General features: G+C 43.0%; 1 protein-coding gene across 7 annotated transcripts; it reads left to right on the top strand.

Moving 5' to 3' along the window:
• On the top strand, positions 1 to 25,124 carry LOC121582340 (ARF GTPase-activating protein GIT2-like). Of its 7 annotated transcripts, none has more exons than XM_045225177.1 (21): positions 1 to 245; positions 1,419 to 1,552; positions 2,154 to 2,266; positions 2,484 to 2,589; positions 2,721 to 2,807; positions 2,920 to 3,050; positions 3,360 to 3,454; positions 3,534 to 3,579; positions 3,800 to 3,805; positions 8,833 to 8,884; positions 8,967 to 9,039; positions 10,067 to 10,164; positions 10,305 to 10,416; positions 10,546 to 10,700; positions 13,667 to 13,819; positions 14,373 to 14,582; positions 14,802 to 14,891; positions 15,645 to 15,724; positions 15,868 to 16,047; positions 22,802 to 22,865; positions 23,146 to 25,124. In XM_045225177.1, exons 1-21 carry the CDS (start codon positions 188 to 190, stop codon positions 23,353 to 23,355), a joined length of 2,253 nt encoding a protein of 750 aa, XP_045081112.1. In that variant the 5' UTR covers positions 1 to 187; the 3' UTR covers positions 23,356 to 25,124. The 7 variants fall into 7 exon arrangements, with proteins under 7 accessions (XP_045081112.1, XP_045081113.1, XP_045081117.1 ...); XM_045225178.1 differs by having other exon boundaries at positions 8,836 to 8,884; XM_045225180.1 differs by lacking the exon at positions 1 to 245 and adding an exon at positions 252 to 494.

A 25,124-nucleotide genomic window follows, 5' to 3' on the forward strand; every position in this document is an offset into this window, starting at 1 on the left:
TCTTTGGGGAGGAGATCTTGATGATAATGAGATAGCTATACAGTTAGCATTTTTCCTTATCAAATTCTCTGACCTCGTCGTTGTAGCTACAGTAGATACTTGCATAGTGTGTCTCATGAGTTTCCGTCTGAATCGGATAGTTTAAAGGGCTTTCTTTATACAACCAGCTAGTTTACGCACCAAAGGGATGTCAAAGCGGCTGCGCAACAGAGACTGTCAGGTCTGCGCTGATTGTAGCGCCCCGGGTAAACTAAACGATGGCTGGCTAGCCTTCTTAGGAATTTAGCTAGCTATCTTATGCTAGCAATTGTATTTCATGGAATGATAACCTAAGCCCTTTTACTATTTGCTTGCTTGATTTTCACTTTCAATGGGATTCACATTCTTGAAACGTTAGTTCCAGCAATGCACAGCGTTGCTTGCAACTAGCTCCAGACTAGCTGCTATGACAATGATATCTACGTTAACTAAGAAGAATGGGGAAGTCAGCTACAGTAACCTTAGCTTTCAACGTTATTATTGTTCCTAGCTAGCTAGTTAGCTAATGGCTATCTAGACTTTACAAGTCTTTGTTTTGTAAATGTAGCTTGCATGCTAACGTTAGTTGGGGTATATCTCGTTTGTAGTGTGTAAAAGTAAAGTATTTAGCTATGACATTTGTAGCTAGGTAGTTTCTGTCTGAAATATGTGTGCACTCTATCCGTTCTCAGAACATTTCGTATTATTATGTACGTAAATCAGAGAACTATTTTACGTATGATATGTTAAGTTTCTTATGGTATGTATTCATTTGTGGATGTCTTTCACCCATTTCGTATGATATGTTACGAATTACAATTCATATTATACGTTATGAATTTTCAAACGTACAATATGTTAAGAATTTGCAAAAACGTATGATATGTTACACATTTGCAAAAACGTATATGTTATGAATTCTAGCTAGGTTGTTAACGTTAGCGAGCTAGGGGTTAGGGTTAGAGTTGAGTTAGGTTAAAGAGTTAAGATTATGGTTAGGTGAAGGGTTAGCTAAAAGGGTTAATGTTAGGTGAAGGGTTAGCTAAAATGGTTAGGGGAAGGGTTAGCTAAGTAGTTGAAAAGTTGCTAAAATGCTAAAGTTGGCTCAGATGAGATTCGAACTTGCAACCTTTGGGTTGCTAGATGTTTGTGTTATACATCCACCCTGACCAACCACCTTACTTTAATTTTTGCCTTAAGTAACCATCTGTTTTATGTAACCATACCAAACGTAACATATCATACTAAATGGAGTGTCTCGGATTTACGTACAGAATAATATGAAATGCTCTGAGAATAGGCTTGTGCACTGGATGCATGACTATTTTAGTCTTTATGGTGTTTTTTGTGGACTTGGAGCCTTTGTGGTAATATTGAGTGTAACCTGGTGTGTGTTCCAGGCCCATGCTGGGCCTCAGTGAACAGGGGTGTGCTGGTCTGTGATGAGTGCTGCAGCATCCACCGGGGTCTGGGCCGACACAGTTCCCAAGTCCGACACTTGACCCATACTCCATGGCCCCCCTCCCAGCTACAGGTGAGCATCTCACACAGTTGTACTGACACTCAAGAACAGTCAGTGGTGTAAAGTACTTGAGTAGTACTTTAAAGTATTTTTACTTAAGTCGTTTTGGGGGGTATCTGTACTTTACTATTGATATTTTTGAGAACTTTTGAATTCAGTACATTCCTTAAGAAAATAATGTACTTTTTCATCCATACATTTTCCTTCATACCCTAAAGTACTCATTATGTTTTGAATGCTTAGCAGGACAGAAAATGGTCCAATTCACGCACTTATCAAGAGAACATCCCTGGTCATTCCTACTGCCTCTGATCTGGCGGACTCACTAAACACACATGCTTCGTTTGTAAATTATGTCTGAGTGTTGGAGTGTGCCCCTGGCTATTGTGCCGTCTGGTTTGCTTTATATAAGGAATTTGAAATGATTTATACTTATACTTTTGATAAAGTATATTTTACTGGGTGACTTTTACTTGAGTCATTTTCTATTATGGTATCTTTACTTTTACTCAAGTATAACAATTAGGTACTTTTTCCACCACTGAGAACAGTCGACTTTTTCAAATGTTGTTTTTCCCCTACCAATTGGTTTTATTGTTGGCTTCCTTTATAGATGGTTCAGACATTGTACAGCAATGGGTCCAACTCCATCTGGGAGCACTGCCTTCTGGATCCCTCATCTATCTCGAGTGGGAAACGCAAGGCCAACCCCCAGGACAGAGTCCAGTGAGTGGAGCACATTTCAGGCTTTTGGTTGAAGGTTAAACAATGGAACTTTAAACAATGGAACTTTAAACAATGTGATGACAAAGCATAAGCATCCAATCTCGCCATGATCTATCACCATCAGTGTGGGACTCTCTGTTGTATTAAAGTGCCATTGGGGGGAGGCTTGTCTGGACAGTCTCAGAGGTTCATAAGTGTGTGTCTGTTCCCTTTCCAGTCCCCATAAAACGGAGTTCATCAAGGCCAAATATCAGATGCTGGCTTATGTCCATCGGCTGCCCTGTCGAGAGGATGACAGTGTCACTACGAAGGACCTCAGTAAGGTGAGAGATTGCAGCCAGAACACGCCCAGGATTGCAGGCTTCATTGCCAATGAGCTCATTCATTTGCTAATTTATCAACTGTTTTTTATTAACTATTAGCTAACCAAACCTCTCTTTGGTGTTCCCTCTAGCAACTCCACTCCAGTGTTCGGACTGGGAACCTGGAGACGTGCCTGAGACTGTTGTCTTTGGGAGCCCAGGCCAACTTCTTCCACCCAGTATGTAAAATATGGCCAATTCCCTGAAACGTATCAATACATAATAGAATGATTACACCAGTGCCCACACATTGTCTTATTGTGTTGGGGTGGTGGCCTGTTTGTCCTTCAGGAAAAAGGAAACACTCCGCTGCATGTAGCAGCTAAGGCAGGCCAGGTGTCACAGGCAGAGCTGCTGGCTGTGTATGGGGCGGATCCCGATGCCCTAGACATGGGGGGTAAGACCCCTATTGACTACGCAAGGTAAAGCAGTCTTCATACTCTTTTATACTGCACTGGAGCAATCCATTACCCCTGATGGTTGCACAACTCTTTCCCAGAGAACGGGTTACGAGGCTGCCTAGTACTAAAGTTTATTAGAATAATCTAAATGATTACAGATATGTCAACTCACTGAATATATTACAACTTTACCACCCTTGGTTTTATTGTAGAGAGGTCTTAAAAATAAATAGTGCTATCGTTGGCATTTACAGTAAACATACATTTACCTCACCGCCACTAATATTGATGTGGAGAAGACTCATGACCTTTTATTCCTGTTCCACTCAGACAAGCAGGGCACCAGGAGCTGGCAGACAGACTGGTAGAGATCCAATATGAACTCACCGACCGCCTGGCATTTTACCTCTGTGGAAGAAGGCCAGGTAAGAGTGCAGAGGGGGGATTTATAGGGAATTGAAGAATTATGTTGGTTGTTCTAATCTGACTGTGTTTGTCTACTAGATCATAGGAATGGACAACACTTCATAATCCCACAAATGGCTGACAGGTAAGAACTGAACCCAACACCATGGCATGCTTATGGAGTTATGGAATGCTGTTCAGACATCTTTGTGACATTTTACAAAAACCTCTTCTCAAAGTCTGATAAGCCAAAATGAAATGCATCTGTGTGTATCCATCCAATGGCTAAGTAACTGAGGTTAAAACATAATGCCCTTATCACACCATCATTTATCTCCCTTTGCTGGCATATCTTGATGGAAAAGAAATGTGTAAGTATGTCAACTGTTGGCTATAATTTATTGTCTTGCATTTACTATATAAACTGATGTGTTTTATTTATTATTTTATATATATATATATATATATATATATATATATATACACACACACACACTACCGGTCAAACGTTTTAGAACACCTACTCATTCAAGGGTTTTTCTTTATTTTGACTATTTTCTACATTGTAGAATAATAGTGAAGACATCAAAACTATGAAATAACACATATGGAATCATGTAGTTACCAGAAATGTGTTAAACAAATCAAAATATATTTGAGATTCTTCAAATAGCCACCCTTTGCCTTGATGACAGCTTTGCACACTCTTGGCATTCTCTCAACCAGCTTCACCTGGAATGCTTTTCCAATAGTCTTGAAGGAGTTCCCACATAAGCTGAGCACTTGTTGGCTGCTTTTCCTTCACTCTGCGGTCCGACTCATCCCAAACCATCTCAATTGGGTTGAGGTCGGGGTTTGTGGAGGCCAGGTCATCTGATGCAGTACTCCATCACTCCTTCTTGGTAAAATAGCCCTTACACAGCCTGGAGGTGTGTTGGGTCATTGTCCTGTTGAAAAACAAATGATAGTCCCACTAAGCCCAAACCAGATGGGATGGTGTATCGCTGCAGAATGCTGTGGTAGCCATGCTGGTTAAGTGTGCCTTAAATTCTAAATAAATCACAAACTGTCACCAGCAAAGCACCACCACACCATAACACCTCCTCCTCCATGCTTTACGGTGGGAACTACACATGCGGAGATCATCCGTTCACCCACACCGCATCTCACAAAGACACGGCGGTTGGAACCAAAAAAAAACAAATTTGGACTCCAGACCAAAGGACATATTTCCACCGGTCTAATGTCCATTGCTTGTGTTTCTTGGCCCAAGCAGGTCTCTTCTTCTTATTGGTGTCCTTTAGTAGTGGTTTCTTTGCAGCAATTTGACCATGAAGGCCTGATTCAAGCAGTCCCCTCTGAACAGTTGATGTTGAGATGTGTCTGTGACTTGAACTCTGTGAAGCATTTATTTGGGCTGCAATTTCTCAGGCTGGTAACTGAACTTATCCTCTGCAGCAGAGGTAACTCTGGGTCTTCGATTCATGTGGCAGTCCTCATGAGAGCCAGTTTCATCATAGCGCTTGATTGTTTTTGCGACTGCACTTCAAGAAACTTTCAAAGTTCTTGATATTTTCCATATTGACTGACCTTCATGTCTTAAAGTAATGATGGACTGTCGTTTCTCTTTGCTTATTTGAGCTGTTCTTGCCACAATATGGACTTGGTCTTTTACCAAATAGGGCTATCTTCTGTATACCCCCCTACCTTGTCACAACACAACTGATTGTCTCAAACGCATTAAGAAGGAAAGAAATTCCACAAATTAACTTTTAAGAAGGCACACCTGTTAATTGAAATGCATTCCAGGTGACTACCTCATGAAGCTGGTTGAGAGAATGCCAAGAGTGTGCAAAGCTGTCATCAAGGCAAAGGGTGGCTATTTGAGGAATCTCACATATAAAATATATTTTGATTTGTTTAACACTTTTTGGCTTACTACATGATTCCATATGTGTTATTTCATAGTTTTGATGTCTTCACTATTATTCTACAATGTAGAAAATAGTAAAAATAAAGAAAAACCCTGGAATGAGTAGGTGTGTCCAAACTTCTTATATATACACTGCTCAAAAAATAAAGGGAACACTAAAATAACACATCCTAGATCTGAATGAATGAAATAATCTTATTAAATACTTTTTTCTTTACATAGTTGAATGTGCTGACAACAAAATCACACAAAAATTAACAATGGAAATCAAATTTATCAACCCATGGAGGTCTGGATTTGGAGTCACCCTCAAAATTAAAGTGGAAAACCACACTACAGGCTGATCCAACTTTGATGTAATGTCCTTAAAACAAGTCAAAATGAGGCTCAGTAGTGTGTGTGGCCTCCACGTGCCTGTATGACCTCCCTACAACGGCTGGGCATGCTCCTGATGAGGTGGCGGATGGTCTCCTGAGGGATCTCCTCCCAGACCTGGACTAAAGCATCCGCCAACTCCTGGACAGTCTGTGGTGCAACGTGGCATTGGTGGATGGAGCGAGACATGATGTCCCAGATGTGCTCAATTGGATTCAGGTCTGGGGAACGGGCGGGCCAGTCCATAGCATCAATGCCTTCCTCTTGCTGGAACTGCTGACACACTCCAGCTACATGAGATCTAGCATTGTCTTGCATTAGGAGGAACCCAGGGCCAACCGCACCAGCATATGGTCTCACAAGGGGTCTGAGGATCTCATCTCGGTACCTAATGGCAGTCAGGCTACCTCTGGCGAGCACATGGAGGGCTGTGCAGCCCCCCAAAGAAATGCCACCCCACACCATGACTGACCCACCGCCAAACCGGTCATGCTGGAGGATGTTGCAGGCAGCAGAACGTTCTCCACGGCGTCTCCAGACTCTGTCACGTCTATCACTTGTGCTCAGTGTGAACCTGCTTTCATCTGTGAAGAGCACAGGGCGCCAGTGGCGAATTTGCCAATCTTGGTGTTCTCTGGCAAATGCCAAACGTCCTGCACGGTGTTGGGCTGTAAGCACAACCCCCACCTGTGGACGTCGGGCCCTCATACCACCCTCATGGAGTCTGTTTCTGACCGTTTGAGCAGACACATGCACATTTGTGGCCTGCTGGAGGTCATTTTGCAGGGCTCTGGCAGTGCTCCTCCTGCTCCTCCTTGCACATAGGCGGAGGTAGCAGTCCTGCTGCTGGGTTGTTGCCCTCCTACGGCCTCCTCCACGTCTCCTGATGTACTGGCCTGTCTCCTGGTAGCGCCTCCATGCTCTGGACACTACGCTGACAGACACAGCAAACCTTCTTGCCACAGCTCGCATTGATGTGCCATCCTGGATGAGCTGCACTACCTGAGCCACTTGTGTGGGTTGTAGACTCTGTCTCATGCTACCACTAGAGTGAAAGCACCGCCAGCACTCAAAAGTGACCAAAACATCAGCCAGGAAGCATAGGAACTGAGAAGTGGTCTGTGGTCACCACCTGCAAAACCAGTCCTTTATTGGGGGTGTCTTGCTAATTGCCTATAATTTCCACCTGTTGTCTATTCCATTTGCACAACAGCATGTGAAATGTATTGTCAATCAGTGTTGCTTACTAAGTGGACAGTTTGATTTCACAGAAGTGTGATTGACTTGGAGTTACATTGTGTTGTTTAAGTGTTCCCTTTATTTTTTTGAGCAGTGTGTATATATATACAGTGCGGAAAAAAAGTATTTAGTCAGCCACCAATTGTGCAAGTTCTCCCACTTAAAAAGATGAGAGAGGCCTGTAATTTTCATCATAGGTACACGTCAACTATGACAGACAAATTGAGAAAAGAAATTCCAGAAAATCCCATTGTAGGATTTTTAATGAATTTATTTGCAAATTATGGTGGAAAGTAAGTATTTGGTCACCTACAAACAAGCAAGATTTCTGGCTCTCACAGACCTGTAACTTCTTCTTTAAGAGGCTCCTCTGTCCTCCACTCGTTACCTGTATTAATGGCACCTGTTTGAACTTGTTATCAGTATAAAAGACACCTGTCCACAACCTCAAACAGTCACACTCCAAACTCCACTATGGCCAAGACCAAAGAGCTGTCAAAGGACACCAGAAACAAAATTGTAGACCTGCACCAGGCTGGGAAGACTGAATCTGCAATAGGTAAGCAGCTTGGTTTGAAGAAATCAACTGTGGGAGCAATTATTAGGAAATGGAAGACATACAAGACCACTGATAATCTCCATCGATCTGGGGCTCCATGCAAGATCTCACCCCGTGGGGTCAAAATGATCACAAGAACGGTGAGCAAAAATCCCAGAACCACACGGGGGACCTAGTGAATGACCTGCAGAGAGCTGGGACCAAAGTAACAAAGTAACAAAGCCTACCATCAGTAACACACTACGCCGCCAGGGACTCAAATCCTGCAGTGCGAGACGTGTCCCCCTGCTTAAGCCAGTACATGTCCAGGCCCGTCTGAAGTGCATTTGGATGATCCAGAAGAGGATTGGGAGAATGTCATATGGTCAGATGAAACCAAAATATAAATTTTTTGTAAAAACTCAACTCGTCATGTTTGGAGGACAAAGAATGCTGAGTTGCATCCAAAGAACACCATACCTACTGTGAAGCATGGGGTTGGAAACATCATGCTTTGGGGCTGTTTTTCTGCAAAGGGACCAGGACGACTGATCCGTGTAAAGGAAAGAATGAATGGGGCCATGTATCGTCAGATTTTGAGTGAAACCCTCCTTCCATCAGCAAGGGCATTGAAGATGAAACGTGGCTGGGTCTTTCAGCATGACAATGATCCCAAACACACCGCCCGGGCAACGAAGGAGTGGCTTCGTAAGAAGCATTTCAAGGTCCTGGAGTGGCCTAGCCAGTCTCCAGATCTCAACCCCATAGAAAATCTTTGGAGGGAGTTGAAAGTCTGTGTTGCCCAGCGACAGCCCCAAAACATCACTGCTCTAGAGGAGATCTGCATGGAGGAATGGGCCAAAATACCAGCAACAGTGTGTGAAAACCTTGTGAAGACTTACAGAAAACGTTTGACCTGTGTCATTGCCAACAAACGGTATATAACAAAGTATTGAGAAACTTTTGTTATTGACCAAATACTTATTTTCCACCATCATATGCCAATAAATTCATAAAAAATCCTACAATGTGATTTTCTGGATATTTTTTCCTCATTTTGTCTGTCATAGTTGACGTGTACCTATGATGAAAATTACAGGCCTCTCTCATCTTTTTAAGTGGGAGAACTTGCACAATTGGTGGCTGACTAAATACTTTTTTCCCCCACTGTATATATATACACACACACACACACACACACACACAACCGTTCAAAAGTTTGGGGTCACCTAAAAATGTATAGGTGACCCCAAACTTTTGAACGGGTAGTGTATGTATGTATGTATATAAATTATTGTTGTTTTTGTCCACAGCAGTCTGGATTTGTCAGAATTTGCAAAAGCTGCAAAGAAAAAACTCCAGTCTGTGAGTGAAATTATATATATTTTTTATTATGGTCCTTTTAGACATACCAGTGATGTGATTTTACTGTGGCTTGTGATTTCAGCTCACTAACCATCAGTTTGAAGAGCTTGCCATGGATGTTTATGATGAAGTGGACAGAAGAGAAACTGATGCAGGTGAACAGATACAGTGACATTTGATTGTGTTTGTAGTAGGGTCGTTCTTGAATTGCGGTGGCATTTGGTGGCCCTTGCCTATGCAACCATAAAAAAAACACTTTAAAATGACAAATAGTTACACATCACATTGTCACTGTTTATATTGAACTGTTTATCAATGATAAAACATAATGCAAGTATTTTATACTGCAAAACTTTGTTTAAAGTACTTGGGGTAAGCAAATTGGTTGTCCCAGTAGTCACGTGTAGAGTTGTAATGACATGTTTTGGGGGTTTAGAGATATCTATTATTTTGAATGCTAGAAAGTGAACAAAATAATTTAATATATTGTGTATATCAATAAAAACTATTTTTTTACTAGTATGGCTGTCCCTCAGTTTTATGTAATTGGTGTTACCGCCTTAAAAATCACTCATTAAAGATATACAAGCATTCCCTACAGTGGCAAACTGTTATTGGGGGAGAGGTCTATATTAAAGAAAAATATTAGCTAATCACACTGTTAGTATGTCATACATTTTAGGATTCCGTTGATAATTTGGTGTGTCTAAATCTGAAGTGTCACTTGGTGTTACTCAATTTGAATGAAGGGAAATAACAATGTGAGCAAAATTATTAATGATATCATTTAGTAAAGGGACCTTTTAGATTTGGGCATCTGTGGCCTCCATTTAAGAAAATCTTCAATAACCTAAAATGTCTCATTGGCGTTATCATCATTAGTGTTACTACTCCTACTGGTGGCACAATGTTATTTAAAGTCATTAAACTGCCATATCAGTTGATTTAGAATGGGAAGACTTACCCAAATACATTTTAAATTAAAACAAATCTAGAAAAATATATGTTTTTCTATGCCCAAATGCCACTGCAATTCAAGACTGACCCAGTAGGTTTAGCAGAAATTGTGATTGCTTGTATGTGTTTGATATAGGTATCACTAGGTGTGTTTAATATATTATTATTATTATTATTAATATGAAACAAATAATGTATATTTATGGTCCGTCTTTGCTGTATCAGTGTGGCTGGTGACTCAGAACCATAGCACTCTGGTAACAGACACAACTGTGGTGCCTTTCCTCCCTGTCAACCCTGAGTACTCATCCACCAGAAACCAGGCAAGTCAGCTAAAAATGTAATTCAATGTTATGTCAAATTGGTGGGTCTCTTTCCCAAGCCTTTAGCTGAGTTTTATGTATTTGATTGAAGAGCCTAAACTTCCAAAACAGCAGCTTCATAATATTGTCTTGTTTTGCAGGGCCGGCAGAAGCTAGCGAGGTTCAATGCACATGAATTTGCAACACTCGTCATTGATATATTAACTGACGCCAAACGTCGGCAACGGGGGAACTCCTGTAAAAGTCCAAGAGGTATAGTACAGTAATTTGAAGCTACACTTATTTACATTTGGTACTTTAGAACAAAGCTCCTTACTGTACCCACCAGGGCATGGTTGTTGCATGGTTCACTCCCCTAACTGTTGCTATCTCTCTCCTCAGAGGACATAGAGCTCATCCTGAAGGGAATCAGCAGCCGTCATGGGAGTGAGAGCCAGGATAATGAAGACCAGCCAGATTATGACAGTGTGGCATCTGATGAAGATCCAGAGCGGGAACCAGCCTCTGGGAACAATGGGAAAGATGGCAGGACCAAGGTAACACCATATTTATCGTTTTTTAGTTTAGTTTTTCATTAACATAGTATTGGCATAGCCATTATGTGAAACTGACACAATTTTAACTACTTTGCCGATATGAAACAAACAACATTCAAAAATATCAAATTCAGTTTGTTACAAAACCAACATTTATAAGACATTTAAAAAATTGGTTCTATTTGCATAATTAATATAATTCACCAATACATTGCTTGGGAGTCTAATAAATATTGCTATTAGTTGTAAATCACGGCTTGTACATTGTTTGCTGCCTTCAGCCATTCGGTTATGCACCGTTTCAGTTTCACTCACTCAATATATATAAAAACGGATGAAAGTAAGGTGCGGGTCTCAACACAAACTAGCCAGGGCAAATATCACAAGTCATAACGTGGCTAGCTGATCTATTTAGCTATGTATTTATTTAGCTAGCTAAAAACACGGAGCCTCATAGCTAGCAAGTTGCTGGGATGTCATGTCATACAAGCTTGAACAAGTGGGTGAGTGGCAGCTTCGGTGGCTAGCTACAAGTTGCAGGCGTCATTTGGTTAGCTTGCATGTGACTCACTTAGCTAGTTTTGCTGAACTTGAACATTTTACATTTAAGTCATTTAGCAGACGCTCTTATCCAGAGCGACTTACAAATTGGTGCATTCAACTTAGGAACTTGAACGACTGTTATCCACAGTTAGCGCATATCCCTTAGTTGTCAATCAAATGTATTGGGAATGTTATTTTGATAGGGGGTGCAGGACCTATGTGTGCACATGCTTTCATATTTTATGGGCATAATAGTAAAGATGTCATTTAACTGTAAAAATGTAGGCTATAATACCTTTTAATGTGGCATGAACACAACCCGGCAAGTTTTCATCAAATCACTTAAAAAAGTAGGCTACCTGCGCATGTTCGATCCACTCCATAAGGATTCCAGCATCTAAAACAGTGCACTGTGCACCCGCCATTCATCTTAAAACACCAAAAGTGTAATGATATTTGTCGATTGTCATTAGGCACACTTGTAGCCTGAATTGATTGATTGCGTCCACTACTGTCCGCACACGTCATGGTCCAAGCTCATCTCTGCCTACGCAGGCTACTTTCACCCCTATTTTAGATATTTTTCTGCATATCATTTCTGACATTTGGTAGGCTATTTGTTAGCCAACTTGTCTATAATTAGACAGGCCTTCATGCAACTTCTCTTCTGTCACTACTTGTTGCTCTATAAGACTAAAAAAACAGAATGATAGAATGAATGCATCAATAATAATAAACCTAAAATAGTTGACATCAGTAAAGTTCTCTTCCATTTCTGCTCTGAGTGAGGACGTGTAGGGACCAGGGGGAAAATGCAATAGCCTGACTAAAACAGCGGAAAGATTTGTATGCAACAATATCAAAGATTTTACTGAGTTACATTTCATATAAGGAAATCAGTCAATTGAAATAAATGACCTTTTAATAAAATGCCTTTAAAAAGAAAAAGGAGGGGCGTGGATCCAAACTAGTCAGTATCTGGTATGACCACCATTTGCCTCATGCAGCGCAACATCTCCTTCGCATAGAGTTGATCAGGCTGTTGATTTTGGCCTGTGGAATGTTGTCCCACTCCTCTTCAACGGCTGTGCGAAGTTGCTGGATATTGACTCGAACTGGAACATGCTGTCGTGCACATTGACCCAGAGCGTCCCAAACCTGCTCAATGGGTGACATGTCTGGTGAGTATGCAGGCCACAACTGGGACATTTTCAGATTCCATGAATTGTGTACAGATCCTTGCGGCATGTGGCCGTGCATTATCATGCTGAATCATGAGGTGATGGCGGCGGATAAATGGCACGAAAATGGGCCTCAGGATCTCGTCACGGTATCTCTGTGCATTCAAATTGCCATTGATAAAATGCAGTTGTGTTCGTTGTCCGTAGCTTATGCTTGCCCATACCATAACCCCACTACCACCATTGGGCAATCTGTTCACAACGTTGACATCAGCAAACCGCACGCCCACACGACTCCATACACGTTGTCTGCGGTTGTGAGGCCGGTTGGACGTACTGCCACATTCTCTAAAATGACGGAAGCGGTTTATGGTAGAGAAATGAACATTCAATTCCCTGGCAACAGCTCTGGTGGACATTCCTGCAGTTAGCATGCCAATTGCACGCTCCCTCAAAACCTGAGACATCTGTGGCATTGTGTTGTGTGACAAAACTGCACATTTTAGTGGCCTTTTTTATTGTCCCCAGCACAAGGTGCACTGTGTAATGATCATGCTGTTTTAATCAGCTTCTTGATATGCCACACCTGTCAGGTGGATGGATTAACTTGGCAAAGGAGAAATGCTCACTAACAGGGATGTAAATAAAATTGTGCACACAATTTGAGATAGATAAGCTTTTTGTGCGTCTGGAAAATTTCTGGGAACTTTTATTTCAGCTCATGAAACATGGGACCCTTTACATGTTGCGTTTTATATTTTTGTTCAGTATATCTTATGCTACATGTGAAAGTAATTGGCCTACAGTCAGTGTCCATATTTCCGTTACTACAGTTGGCTAAAACTTCAGTGTACAAATATTTATTTTTTGTTCAAAGCAGCTACCGCAACACTACTTCCGCCGTCAGCCATGGCGAGTAGGCTACTATTCCCCATCGTATCAGTACAATTTTGACGTTTTTATTTATTGCAGTGTCTATTAATTTCCCAAACGCACGGAAGCTTTCCCATTCATATTACCATAGAATTTTCACAAATACCCAACTCTACGTCATTTCCAAACATTCGATTTAATGTTTGAAAACATTAAAGTTAGCATATCTATGTGCTCGCTTGTCACAAAATGAGGAAAAAAATCTGTCATTGTTCCCAAGGGTGTATATGAACAGATTTTAATAAAATGTAATGGTGCAAAATCTGTGTCTTTAAAATCTCCATCCCACCATGCTTCCCCATTCTTCAGAGCTCTGAGTCGTCGGACTTGTCTGATGGGCCCATCACATTACATGAGTTCATGGAGGTGAAGAGCGCCCTCACGGCCTCCGAGACCAAGATACAGCAGCTGCTCAAGGTCAACTGTCACCTGAGTGAGGAGCTCCGGTTGATGCAGAGCAAGGTACATTTATGACTTGGGCATTATAACAACCCACCAATCCCACAGTAAGTCTAGTGGCTTTGTGCTGATTCAGTTTGCAGCCACACAAGAAAGCAGAACAGCACCCTTGTTGTGTTGGTCCTTCTCATGTTTCTTATGTTGTCAGTGCAAATAAAGGCAAGCTGTTTTACAGCATTGTAGAACTGGAGGTGTTTGGGTGAACACATTCAGATTGTAATCCATATATGACAGGAACATTTAGCTCATTCAAGGAAGCAGCTGGTTTGTTGTTTTCTCATGAGAAGTTGAACAATAGTCTGGGAGTGTCCTTCGTTACCAGACCAGGTCTATTAACAGAAAAGGAAGTGAAAACACAGTGGAAGTGCAGCTGTCTGACCATCGAGAGATGGGTTCCCTCTTTTACAGTCTGGATAGAGAGATTTTTCTTCATCCAAATCTGCACTGATACTCTCACATCCTCCATGGTATGATCACCCTAGGTTTCACACATAGGCCTTTATTTACGCTATTACACAGAAATAAAGCTGATGTTCTGAACTTCTGTCCCGTCCAGCTGAACTCCATGCAGACTGAGAAGTCTTCCCTGCGATGGCAGACACCCAGTGGCCAGCAGCACCCTCAGGACCTCTCCGGCCGCCCCCCTGTCCCCGGAGGCCGCCCCATGTCCATGTACGAGACGGGCTCGGCCATGAGGCAGTATCCCCACAGGGGCGAGCCCCCTCGTCGTGACGACGGCCTCACTCTCCAGCCCCTCCCTACAAACGTAAGTTCAGAAGTCACTAACACCGCTCCCTCCTGGACTGTTCTATGCCATTCACTGTGGACCAGTGCCATCAGCGGTGTTGGTTTGTGGTAATTCTTTTTCAGCATATTGGGTTTTTGTTTGTCGCAATTCAGTTTTTGTTTGTGCATTTATCCCCACCCCCCTCCTCTAGAATATAGTCAACTCCCTTTGTGTAAACTTGGTTTGACCCCTTTCTAGATTGGGAGGGGTCCTTTGGGGACCGCCTCGTCCTCCCTCCCTACCTTCCCCTCCTCCCTGTCCTGGTCGTGGGACGAGCGAGCTCGAAGGGTTAAGTACCGCATCTCCCCTCTGAGAGGATGGGGGCAGCTGCCCCAGGGAAGGGGTGCTATCCCCTCTGCTTGTCCACTTCCTTTCCTCTCCTCCTGTACCTCCTCCTTATACTCTGTCCTGTGCTCATGTACCTCACTGCCTCTCCTCTCAGCATCGCCTGGCTGGCTGGCTGCATGCACCACTTTGCTGCTGCTGTTCTTCATTAACCCTTATTCCCCCAGCCAGCACTGCCGTGTAGAGTACCTGAATAAACTTTTTTAGAAAGGCAGAGCTATACATGGGTGTCTGTGTGTTTTCAAAGGCCCCAAAACACTACATGTACAATGTGGTGTTTCCATACATCCTGTCAGGAGGCTACAGGGTTGTTGAAACAGACAAGGAATACAGAATGTTAATGTAATGTGAACAGTAGTATTTACAAGCCATAGGGGGTAGACAACCATCTCTACTGAAGCCCTTACCCGTACCACAGGATTCCTTGATCTCATTTACACACAGAGCTGGTCCCTGGTTCAAACTTCCTACCTCTTTTTACTCTCTGCCTTGAAACCAATTGAGGTCTGTTTAATATGAAATGGCTTTTTAGGTTCAGAGAGCATGATTCTGACCCGTCTGCTTCATCAAGCACGTTCAGACCGCGGTAACATGTATGTGCGGCTGTTCAAATGCTCTCTCACCAGATTCAAAGGTTGTCTGCAAACTAAACTAAGAGACGACCCTCATCTTACTGTATCATTCATCCCATTGTAGGGTTGCAGCCTGGAGGGACAGAGCAGCATGCTGGAGAGTGACTATGACAACACACCAAAGTACACAGGACTGGAGTCTGGGTAAGACTTTTGATTTAAGACTATAGGAGAAAAATATTGACTTCTGTATGTAAAATGTAGAAACATTTAGCATTCGCTAATATACAAAGTGATCTACAAGTGAGGGAGAGCCTAACCCTAGAATATCTTCTCTCCCCATACAGTATGGGCAGGAACAGCAGTTGGCTGGGTGATGGCAGTACAGCAGAGCAGGGTGAGAGGGAGGATGAGACTGAGGCTGACTCCACCCTGCCCTGCACCGAGGACGTCATCTGTAAGACAGAGCAGATCACCAAGAACATCCAGGAGCTGCTGAGGGCCGCACAGGAGAACAAACACGAGAGGTAAGGTCAGGAACACAGACAACGCCAATCAGATAGAGAAAAGGTATCTTGACTTAAAGGTTGTGCGTTGAAGTAAAACTTGCCCTTTCGGTTCTAAATATGGGAAACGGTGCTGCTCATATATTATTCCTTCACCTATCCAACCTTCAACCTACAGTAATTGTGTTATTCAGAGGATGTATCCTGTTTTTCTATCTTTCTGTCCTCCTCCTGAGTTCTGTTTAGACGGTCCTGTATTCCCACTCTGTCCTCCCCTCCCTGTCCTTGTGTCTTCCTGTCTGTCTGACTTTCTTCCTCATGGTGTGGGCTAGCTCCAGGCCAGGAAGTCTAGGCTGCTTCTCTGCCCTGCTGTGACCGCGGACGGGCCTGTCTCTACAGCCTGGTGCCCAGCTCTGACAGGGCTGTCTATCTACCCTGCTGCCCTGTTCTGAGAATGTGTTAGAGGCCCCGTCTTCCGCTCTCCGGCCCCCCGGCTCTGGCTGCTGGTATTCTGGCCTCTGTCCCTGTCTCCCAGGCACTGTCACTGTCTCCTCTGTCTGTGTGCTGAGGGACGGGGGCATGTGTCAAACGCAGCTGGCAGGAAACAAAGAGGACAATGTCTCAGATTCCCTTATGGAATGCCATATACAGTGCATTCAGAAAGTATTCAGTCCCCTTCCCTTTTTCCACATTTTGTTACGTTGCATCCTTATTCTAAAATTGATCAGTAATTTTTTTCCCCTCATCAATCTACACACAATACCCCATAATGACAAAGTCAAAACAGGTTTTTAGAAATGTTTGCAAATAAAAAACAGATACCTTATTTACATAAGTATTCAGACCCTTTTACTATTAGACTCGAAATTGAGCTCAGGTGCATCCTGTTTCCATTGATCATCCTTGAGATGTTTCTACAACTTGATTGGAGTCCACCTGTGGTAAATTCAATTGATTGGACATGATTTGGAAAGGCGCGCACACCTGTCTATATTAGGTCCCACAGTTGACAGTGCATGTCAGAGTAAAAACCAAGCCATGAGGTCGAAGGAATTGTCCGTAGAGCTCTGAGACAGGATCGTGTCGAAGCACAGATCTGGAGAAGGGTACCAAAACAGCATTGAAGGTCCCCAAGAACACATTGGCCTCCATCATTCTTAAATGGAAGACGTTTGGAATCACCAAGACTCTTGGTCAGGGAGGTGACCAAGAACGCGATGGTCGCTCTGACAGAGCTCCAGAGTTCCTCTGTGGAGATGGGAGAACCTTCCAGAAGGACAACCATCTCTGCAGCACTCCACCAATCAGTGGCCAGACGGAAGCCACTCCTCAGTAAAAGGCACATGACAGCCCGCTTGGAGTTTGCCAAAAGGCACCTAAAGGACTCTCAGACCATAATAAACAAGATTCTCTGGTCTGATGAAACCAAGATTGAATTATTTGGCCTGAATGCCAAGCGTCACGTCTGGAGGAAACCTGGCACCATCTCTACGGTGAAGCATGGTGGTGGCAGTGTCATGCTGTGGGGATGTTTTTCAGTGGCAGGGACTGGGAGACAAGTCAGGATCAAGGAAAAGATGAACGGAGCAAAGTACAGAGAGATCCTTGATAAAAACCTGCTTCAGAGCGCTCAGGACCTCAGACTGGGGCGAAGGTTCACCTTCCAACAGGACAATGACCCTAAGCACACAGCCAAGACAACGCAAGAGTGGCTTCAGGACAAGTCTCTGAATTTCCTTGAGTGGCCCAGCCAGAGCCCAGACTTGAACCCTATCGAACATTTCTGGAGAGACCTGAAAATAGCTGTGCAGCGACGCTCCCCATCCAACCTGACAGAGCTTGAGAGGATCTGCAGAGAAGAAAGGGAGAAACTCCCCAAATACAGGTGTGCTAAGCTTGTAGCGTCATACCCAAGAAGACGTGCGGCTGTAATCGCTGCCAAAGGTGCTTCAACAAAGTACTGAGTAAAGGGTCTGAATACTTATGTAAAAGTGATATTTCAGTTTTTTATGTTGAATACATTTTTAAAAATGTCTAAAAACCTGTTTTTGCTTTGTCATTATGGGGTATTGTATGTAGATTGAGGGGGGGGGGAACAATTTAATTCATTATAGAATAAGGCTGTAACGTAACAAAATGTGGAAAAAGTCAAGGAGTTCGAATACTTTCCGAATGCACTGTATAGGCCTATGGAGCTTTTACATGTCAACACACAGGCAATCCTTGATCCTTATCTTTTAGTCTGTGTTTGGGGGGGGTCTGTTTTTATTAAATACTGTTTCACACTGGCTATTCATTCAGTGTTTATACAGTCCACTTGAATTCAAACTGCTGTCTTTAACACAAACCCTCACTATTGGCCCCCATTTGACTAAAGCTGTGTCGTATATGCTTAGCTTTTTCGCTTGTGTGCCAAACCTCACTCCAGCTGGTGACCACAGAACACTGCTGAAGAATTTCACCCTGTCAATTTGTATGCGTCCTCAGTCTAGTGGGTAATAACGGAGACATTGTTATTGATTGAAACGGTGGAAAGTTATTATGTATTCCATTATCTGATTTCTAAGCCGTGTGTGGTGTTGGTTTCAAACAATGATTCATTGTTGATTATATTTTCAGGGCTTAACAGACTCCACTACATTATATTGTATATGGCTTTGACTGGGCTGAGTGGGAACTGTGCTTCCGTAGAGGTAGGGGAGCTAGCAGGCCAGAGGTGGATGAACGTAGTGCCCTCGTTTGGGTGTAGGGTCTGATCAGAGCCTGAAGGTAAGGAGGTGCCGTTCCCCTCACAGCTCCGTAGGCAAGCACCATGGTTTTGTAGTAGATGCGAGCTTCAACTGGAAGCCAGTGGAGTGTGCGGAGGAGCGGGGTGACGTGAGAGAACTTGGGAGGGTTGAACACCAGACGGGCTGCAGCGTTCTGGATAAATTGCAGGGGTTTAATGGCACAGGCAGGGAGCCCAGCCAACAGCGAGTTGCAGTAATCCAGACGGGAGATGACAAGTGCCTGGATTAGGACCTGTGCCGCTTTCTGTGTAAAGTAGGGTCGTACTCTGCGAATGTTGTAGAGCAGGGGTGTCAAACGTCCGGCCCGCGGGCCGGATCAGGCCCGCAAACGGGTTTAATCCGGCCCGCGAGATGATGACAATTTTATATATATATTTTAAGTATAAATGATGCAATTTTCAATAAAATAAACTGCTGTTCCAATTGCGTCATGGATGGCGCAATAGCAATTGTGTTAAGCAAGCAAACTGTTTATACCGGGGCAGAGCAAGTAGGTCAAGCACATGCAGCCAATGAGCTACTTTGTTTTGCCTGCGATATTTATTATGGCTTCTACTTTTAACATTATGTGCTTTGGCACCCTCATTGCCCCAATATGTCTCTGTCAAAAAAGAGAAAAGTGGACGCAGAGTGCAGAGTGTTCCAAGAAAAATGGTCATCCTATTTATTCACGGAATTGAATGGGAAAGCTGTATGTTTGGTGTGTTCAGAGCATGTTGCAGTGCTGAAAGAATATAACCTTCGTCGCCACTATGTGAGTCTTCATGCCGACAAATATGACAACTTTCAAGGACAGCGGAGATGAGAGAAGGTGAATGAACTGTTGGCGGGTCTGAAGAAACAGCAGTCTGTGTTTACTCACAGCCGAGACATCAGTGACGCTGCAGTGAAAGCTAGCTACCTCATTGCTAATGAAATCGCAGTTGCTTCAAAACCATTTAGTGAGGGTGAATTTGTAAAAACATGCATGATGAAGGCAGCGGAGATTGTGTGCCCTGAAAAGCGGCAGGCTTTTGCAAATATCAGCCTGACAAGAAACACAGTTGCAGACAGGATTTCCGATCTTTCAGTGGATTTGGACAGCCAGTTGAAGCAAAAAGTAAAGTCATTTATTGCGTTTTCGGTTGCAATTGATGAAAGCACGGACATTACAGATGTTGCACAACTGGCCATTTTCATCCGCGGAGTTGATGACACATTGACCGTCACCGAGGAGTTCGTGGAGTTGGTGCCGATGACAGATACAACGACAGCAGCTGATATTTTTACCGCACTCGTCGGCGCGCTGGACAGGGTCGGAGTGGACTGGTCCCGCGCTGTCAGCCTGGCTACAGATGGTGCGCCCTCAATGATCGGGAAAAAAGCAGGCGTTGTGACAAAGTTCAGAGAGAAAGTGCAATCTGCAAATGGAGGACGTGATTTTTTGACTTTTCACTGTATTTTTCACCAGGAGGCTTTGTGTTGCAAGTCATTAAAGATGGATAACGTCATGAAGGTGGTCATCCAAACTGTTAATTTCATCCGATCCAGAAGCCTGAATCACCGTCAGTTTGACAGCCTTCTCAGAGAGAAAGACCACATCTATGGCCTGCCATACCACACTGAGGTAAGATGGTTAAGCCGAGGTGCTGTACTGAGGCGTTTCTTTGATTTACGAGAAGAAATTGAACAGTTCATGGAAGAAAAGGGCAAACCAGTGTTAGAATTTCATTCCGCAGAATGGATGCAGGACCTTGCATTTATGGTGGATGTTACAGAGCACCTGAATAACTTGAACAAACAGCTGCAAGGGCGCAACAAAGTTGTCACGCAGTATTATGACAGCATACGTTCTTTCAAGTTGAAGCTGTCATTGTGGGAGACGCAACTTGCCGGTGGTGATGCAGCTCACTTCCCCTGTCTGAAAAATGTGTGCGCGACCCAACATGTGGCAGACATGAAGCGGTTCAAATATAAAATAACGGGACTGTTACGGGAGTTTGAGCAACGCTTTCAGATTTATGTTTATATGTTTTTATGTTGATGTGCTATTGTTTTTAATTTATTTTATTTTATTTATATATTTAACCTATTCTTGACTCTGTGGTTCTTGCACTTGTTTGGGAACAGGATTTCATTATTTTTATCTACATTTCTGCCTGCGAAATGACACCCTGATATAGTTTGTGTCTGTGATATACTTCTGTGAATCACTGAGGCATTGTGTGTTTGTGTGTTCTTTGTCCTCAGAACTTTCAAATAACTTGAGGTGTTTTATGATTAATTGTGATGTTGTGCTTTTGGACACTGTCCTCAGGCTCCAGCTTTATGTTTATATGTTTTTATGTTGATGTGCTATTGTTTAATTGTTTTTATTTTATTTGTATATTTAACCTATTCTTGACTCTGTGGTTCTTGCACTTGTTTGGGGAACAGGATTTCATTATTTTTATCTACATTTCTGCCTGCGAAATGACACCCTGATATAGTTCTGTGATCTGTGAAACAGTTCTGTTAATCACTGAGGCATTGTGTGTTTGTGTGTTCTTTTTCTTTAGAATTTTCAAATAAACTTGACGTGTTTTATGATTAATAGTGATGTTGTGCTTGTACTATTTTGGACACACTGTTCTCAGGCTCCAGCTTTATGTTGTATGTTGATCGTATTAAAACAAAGAAAACAATCTGAAGTTGTTGTTTTTAAGTTACATATACCATGATTTTTCCGGTCCGGCCCACTTGGGAATAGATTTTCCTCCATGTGGCCCCTGAGCTAAAATGAGTTTGACACCCCTGTTGTAGAGCATGAACCTGCAGGATCGGGTCACCGCTTTGATGTTAGCAGAGAACGACAGGGTGTTGTCCAGGGTCACGCCAAGGTTCTTTGCACTCTGGGAGGAGGACACAATGGAGTTGTCAACCGTGATGGCGAGATCATGGAGCGGGCAGTCCTTCCCCGGACTGAAAAACTTTAAATAGTTTCAACGATATTTACGGTATTGAATAACTGTCTCGTGCACATTTCCAAATACCCCGGGTATATACGGTATACCGCCCAAGCCTAGTCACTATACCTCTACACATCACCAGTGGGACAAGGCCAACCTGCTAGCCCCCAGTATTGTCTACAATGCATACAAATATATGTTTTGCAGTATAAAGGACTGTTTTCATTTAATTTTTGTACTTTTACCCTGTTTTTCTCCCCAATTTCATGATATCCAATTGGTAGTTACAGTCTTGTCCCATCGCTGCAACTCCCCTACAGACTCTGTAGAGGCGAAGGTCGAGAGCCATGCGTCCTCCAAAACACGACCCTGCCAAGCCGGAAGACAGACGCACCAATGTGTCTGAGGAAACACTGTCTAGCTGGCGACTGAAGTCAGCTTGCAGGTGCCCGGCCAGCTACATGGAGTCGCTAGAGCGCGATGGGACAAGGAAATCCCGGCTGGCCAAACCCTCCCCTAACCCGGACGACGCTGGGCCAATTGTGTGCCGCCTCATGGGTCTCCCGGTCACGGCCAGCTGTGACACAGCCTGGGATCGAACCCGGGTCTGTAGTGACGCCTCAAGCACTGCGATGCAGTGCCTTAGACCGCTACGCCACTCGGGAGGCCTCTTATTAAATAAGCTAAATAAAACAGAAAATATATTAGTCTTACAGTACCGGTGTTCAATTTCCTCAAATAGTGCACATGGTTGCTATATTGAACACACGTCAGTATATTCTCTCTTTTGTCTGCTCCATGGTGGACATAACCAGGGGTGCTCATTCTCTCACTTGTCCACAAGTAAACCTCCACCAGGACATCACTGGCTGATTTGCTCTTTAAGAGGTGTCTTATGTAGTAGGGGGATCAATGGCTTAGCAAGCTTCTGTAAAAAGTATTCTACATATTTGTTTAACGATCTTATTGAAAAAAACTGGGCCTGAGTTTTCTACAAACATCTATGTTGGAAAAAGGATCACTCGATTACTTAACGTTTTCTTCCTCCTCCCCCCTCAGCTTTGTACCATGCTCAGAAAGGATCCATGTGGCTGTGAGAGAGATGGCCACCCTGTTTCCTAAGGTAAGCTGGGATGACCTCCAACAGACACTCCTCCTTTGTATGCAAGAGCCAGAGGGTTGTTTGTTTGGTAAACATGGGTGGGAAATAAATGTCCTGCATCTTAACTCAACTGGTGTTCTTTTGTTAGATGTTGCACTCTTTCTTCCAGGTGGGGAGATGTGGATAAACAAACAGACACATAATGCCAGTAAATCCACCCCTTACACTGCAGTGTTAAGAGGACCGTTAATGGCCTATGTTTTGCTAACCGTACCCCCTGCCTCCTCTCTCCTTTCCTCAGAGGCCTTACTCAGACACAGTGCGAGGGTCTCTGCGGCTGCTCACCTCTAGTGCCAGCCGGCTCCAGGGGGAGTGCCAGAAGGCCACGCCCCACGACCCTTGCCCCTCCGACATGCAGCTGGTCACGCAGCAGGTCATCCAGTGTGCCTATGACATTGCCAAGGCTGCCAAGCAACTCGTCACTGTGACAACCAAAGAAAACAGCAACTGATTTTTAACCCAAAGACTAACATCCCTCTTGGACATTTGATAATATATATTATCAGTACTAATTTCAAGTTAGTGTTTATCAGTGTTACCATTGTGTTATTTGTATGCAACCATTTCTTATTTAAAGTACTCAAATGGTCATAGTAGATTTCTAGTGAAGAACGTTTACAGAAAGTGTACCTTGCGAAATGTGGGTCACCCCAGGGATTTGTCCATGGGTTTGTCTGTTAGATATACTCATACTGCTAGTGTGTGACGACCTGCCTATCTGGACTTACCTCAAAAGGAGACATTCTAGTTACATTGAAGTTACTAAACAGTTCTGCAACGTTACACATTTAAACAGCCTTGGATCAATTTCAGGTGGCTGAACATTTGTGGTTGCTGGGAGTGCTTGTCCTTGGTGCTCTCTGCTATGCAACAAGGACACGTGGCTGTCCAAAGCTTTCAAACAGTTTGCTTTTAGCTTCTTATTCAAGGCTAAACACATTGGGATCTTGAACATACAGTCCGGTACATAATTATTGGCACCCTTGATCCCCATTGAACACTTGCGGTTTGAATTGAAGAGGGCAGTCCATAAGAGCAGGAGGAATGGTCTAACATCCCTCTCAACGTGTTCTCCAATCTCATAATACATTTTAGAAAAAGGCTCAGTGTCATCCTCACAAGGGGAGGGTGATAGAGTATTGAAAACGGGTGGCAATAATTTGGAATTTTTTCTTAAGCAAAATCTCTTTCTGAGTATATTATAAAATATATAAAAAAAAATTAACATACAATACACCTCAGTATTTGTATTTATTTTATACAGTATTTTCTGCTCATCTTTATCAAGGGTGCCAATAATTATGGGCCTGATTGTAGCTTAGTGGAATACTGAGCCATGATGCGTCCATTACAATATTTTCCTGAAGGTATTTCCCATGAATGCCATTTTTATGTTTCATGCCAAAGCCATAAAGGTGAGGACAACTGCCAAGTCAGGTTTCCATTGTTTAGTTTCTTTTTGTAGTTGTTTGAGCTCAAAAGGGAAAGCCATACCTCCAATGTAGCCGTACCTCACACACAAGCCCAATATCAATTTTGTTTTAGTGTAGTGTGTATTTTAAGACATTTATCCCAAAGGGATACTCAAAACAGCCAACCCAAACTCTATTTGTTATATTTTTTTACGAAAGTATGAAAATGTACAAACCATCTATTCTTAATTCATACGACCCTTATCTATATTCTATGTATGAGACCCTTATCTATATTCTATGTATGAATACAATATCTCACACCTAACAAATTGTCAACATTTATTTTCATAAAATGTATGTTTAACAGTTAAAGTTCCCTCCTATATATTCTGTGCTGTTTTAAGGCATGCAAGTTTTCATCTTGGGGATGTCTTCTATACAGCATTTGTATTTCAATATATCCACAGGAAATCAGTTGGGCTTGTGATTCTCTCTCTCTCTCTCTCTCTGTCTCTGTGTGTGTGTGCGCAAAACCTAGCCTGTGTGTGTGTGTGTCCCGTAATTTACATTGTCTTTATTGTGCTGCTAGTGGTATAACATGTGCATCTAATAGGGTTTTAAGATGTGTTAAAAGCATTTGTCATGTTATATGTAATATGGGCATACAGGGGGTCATGTGTTTTCCAGGGATGCATTTGTGTGCTATTGCGTGTTATGAGCCAGACAACAGTCATAGAGTTATTGACATTGCGGTTGAAATAAAGACCTGCCTTTTTAAAGTAATAAACTTTCATTTATAACTAAA

The sequence above is a fragment of the Coregonus clupeaformis genome, chromosome 15 (assembly GCF_020615455.1).
Source record: "Coregonus clupeaformis isolate EN_2021a chromosome 15, ASM2061545v1, whole genome shotgun sequence".
Taxonomy (NCBI): Eukaryota; Metazoa; Chordata; class Actinopteri; order Salmoniformes; family Salmonidae; genus Coregonus; species Coregonus clupeaformis.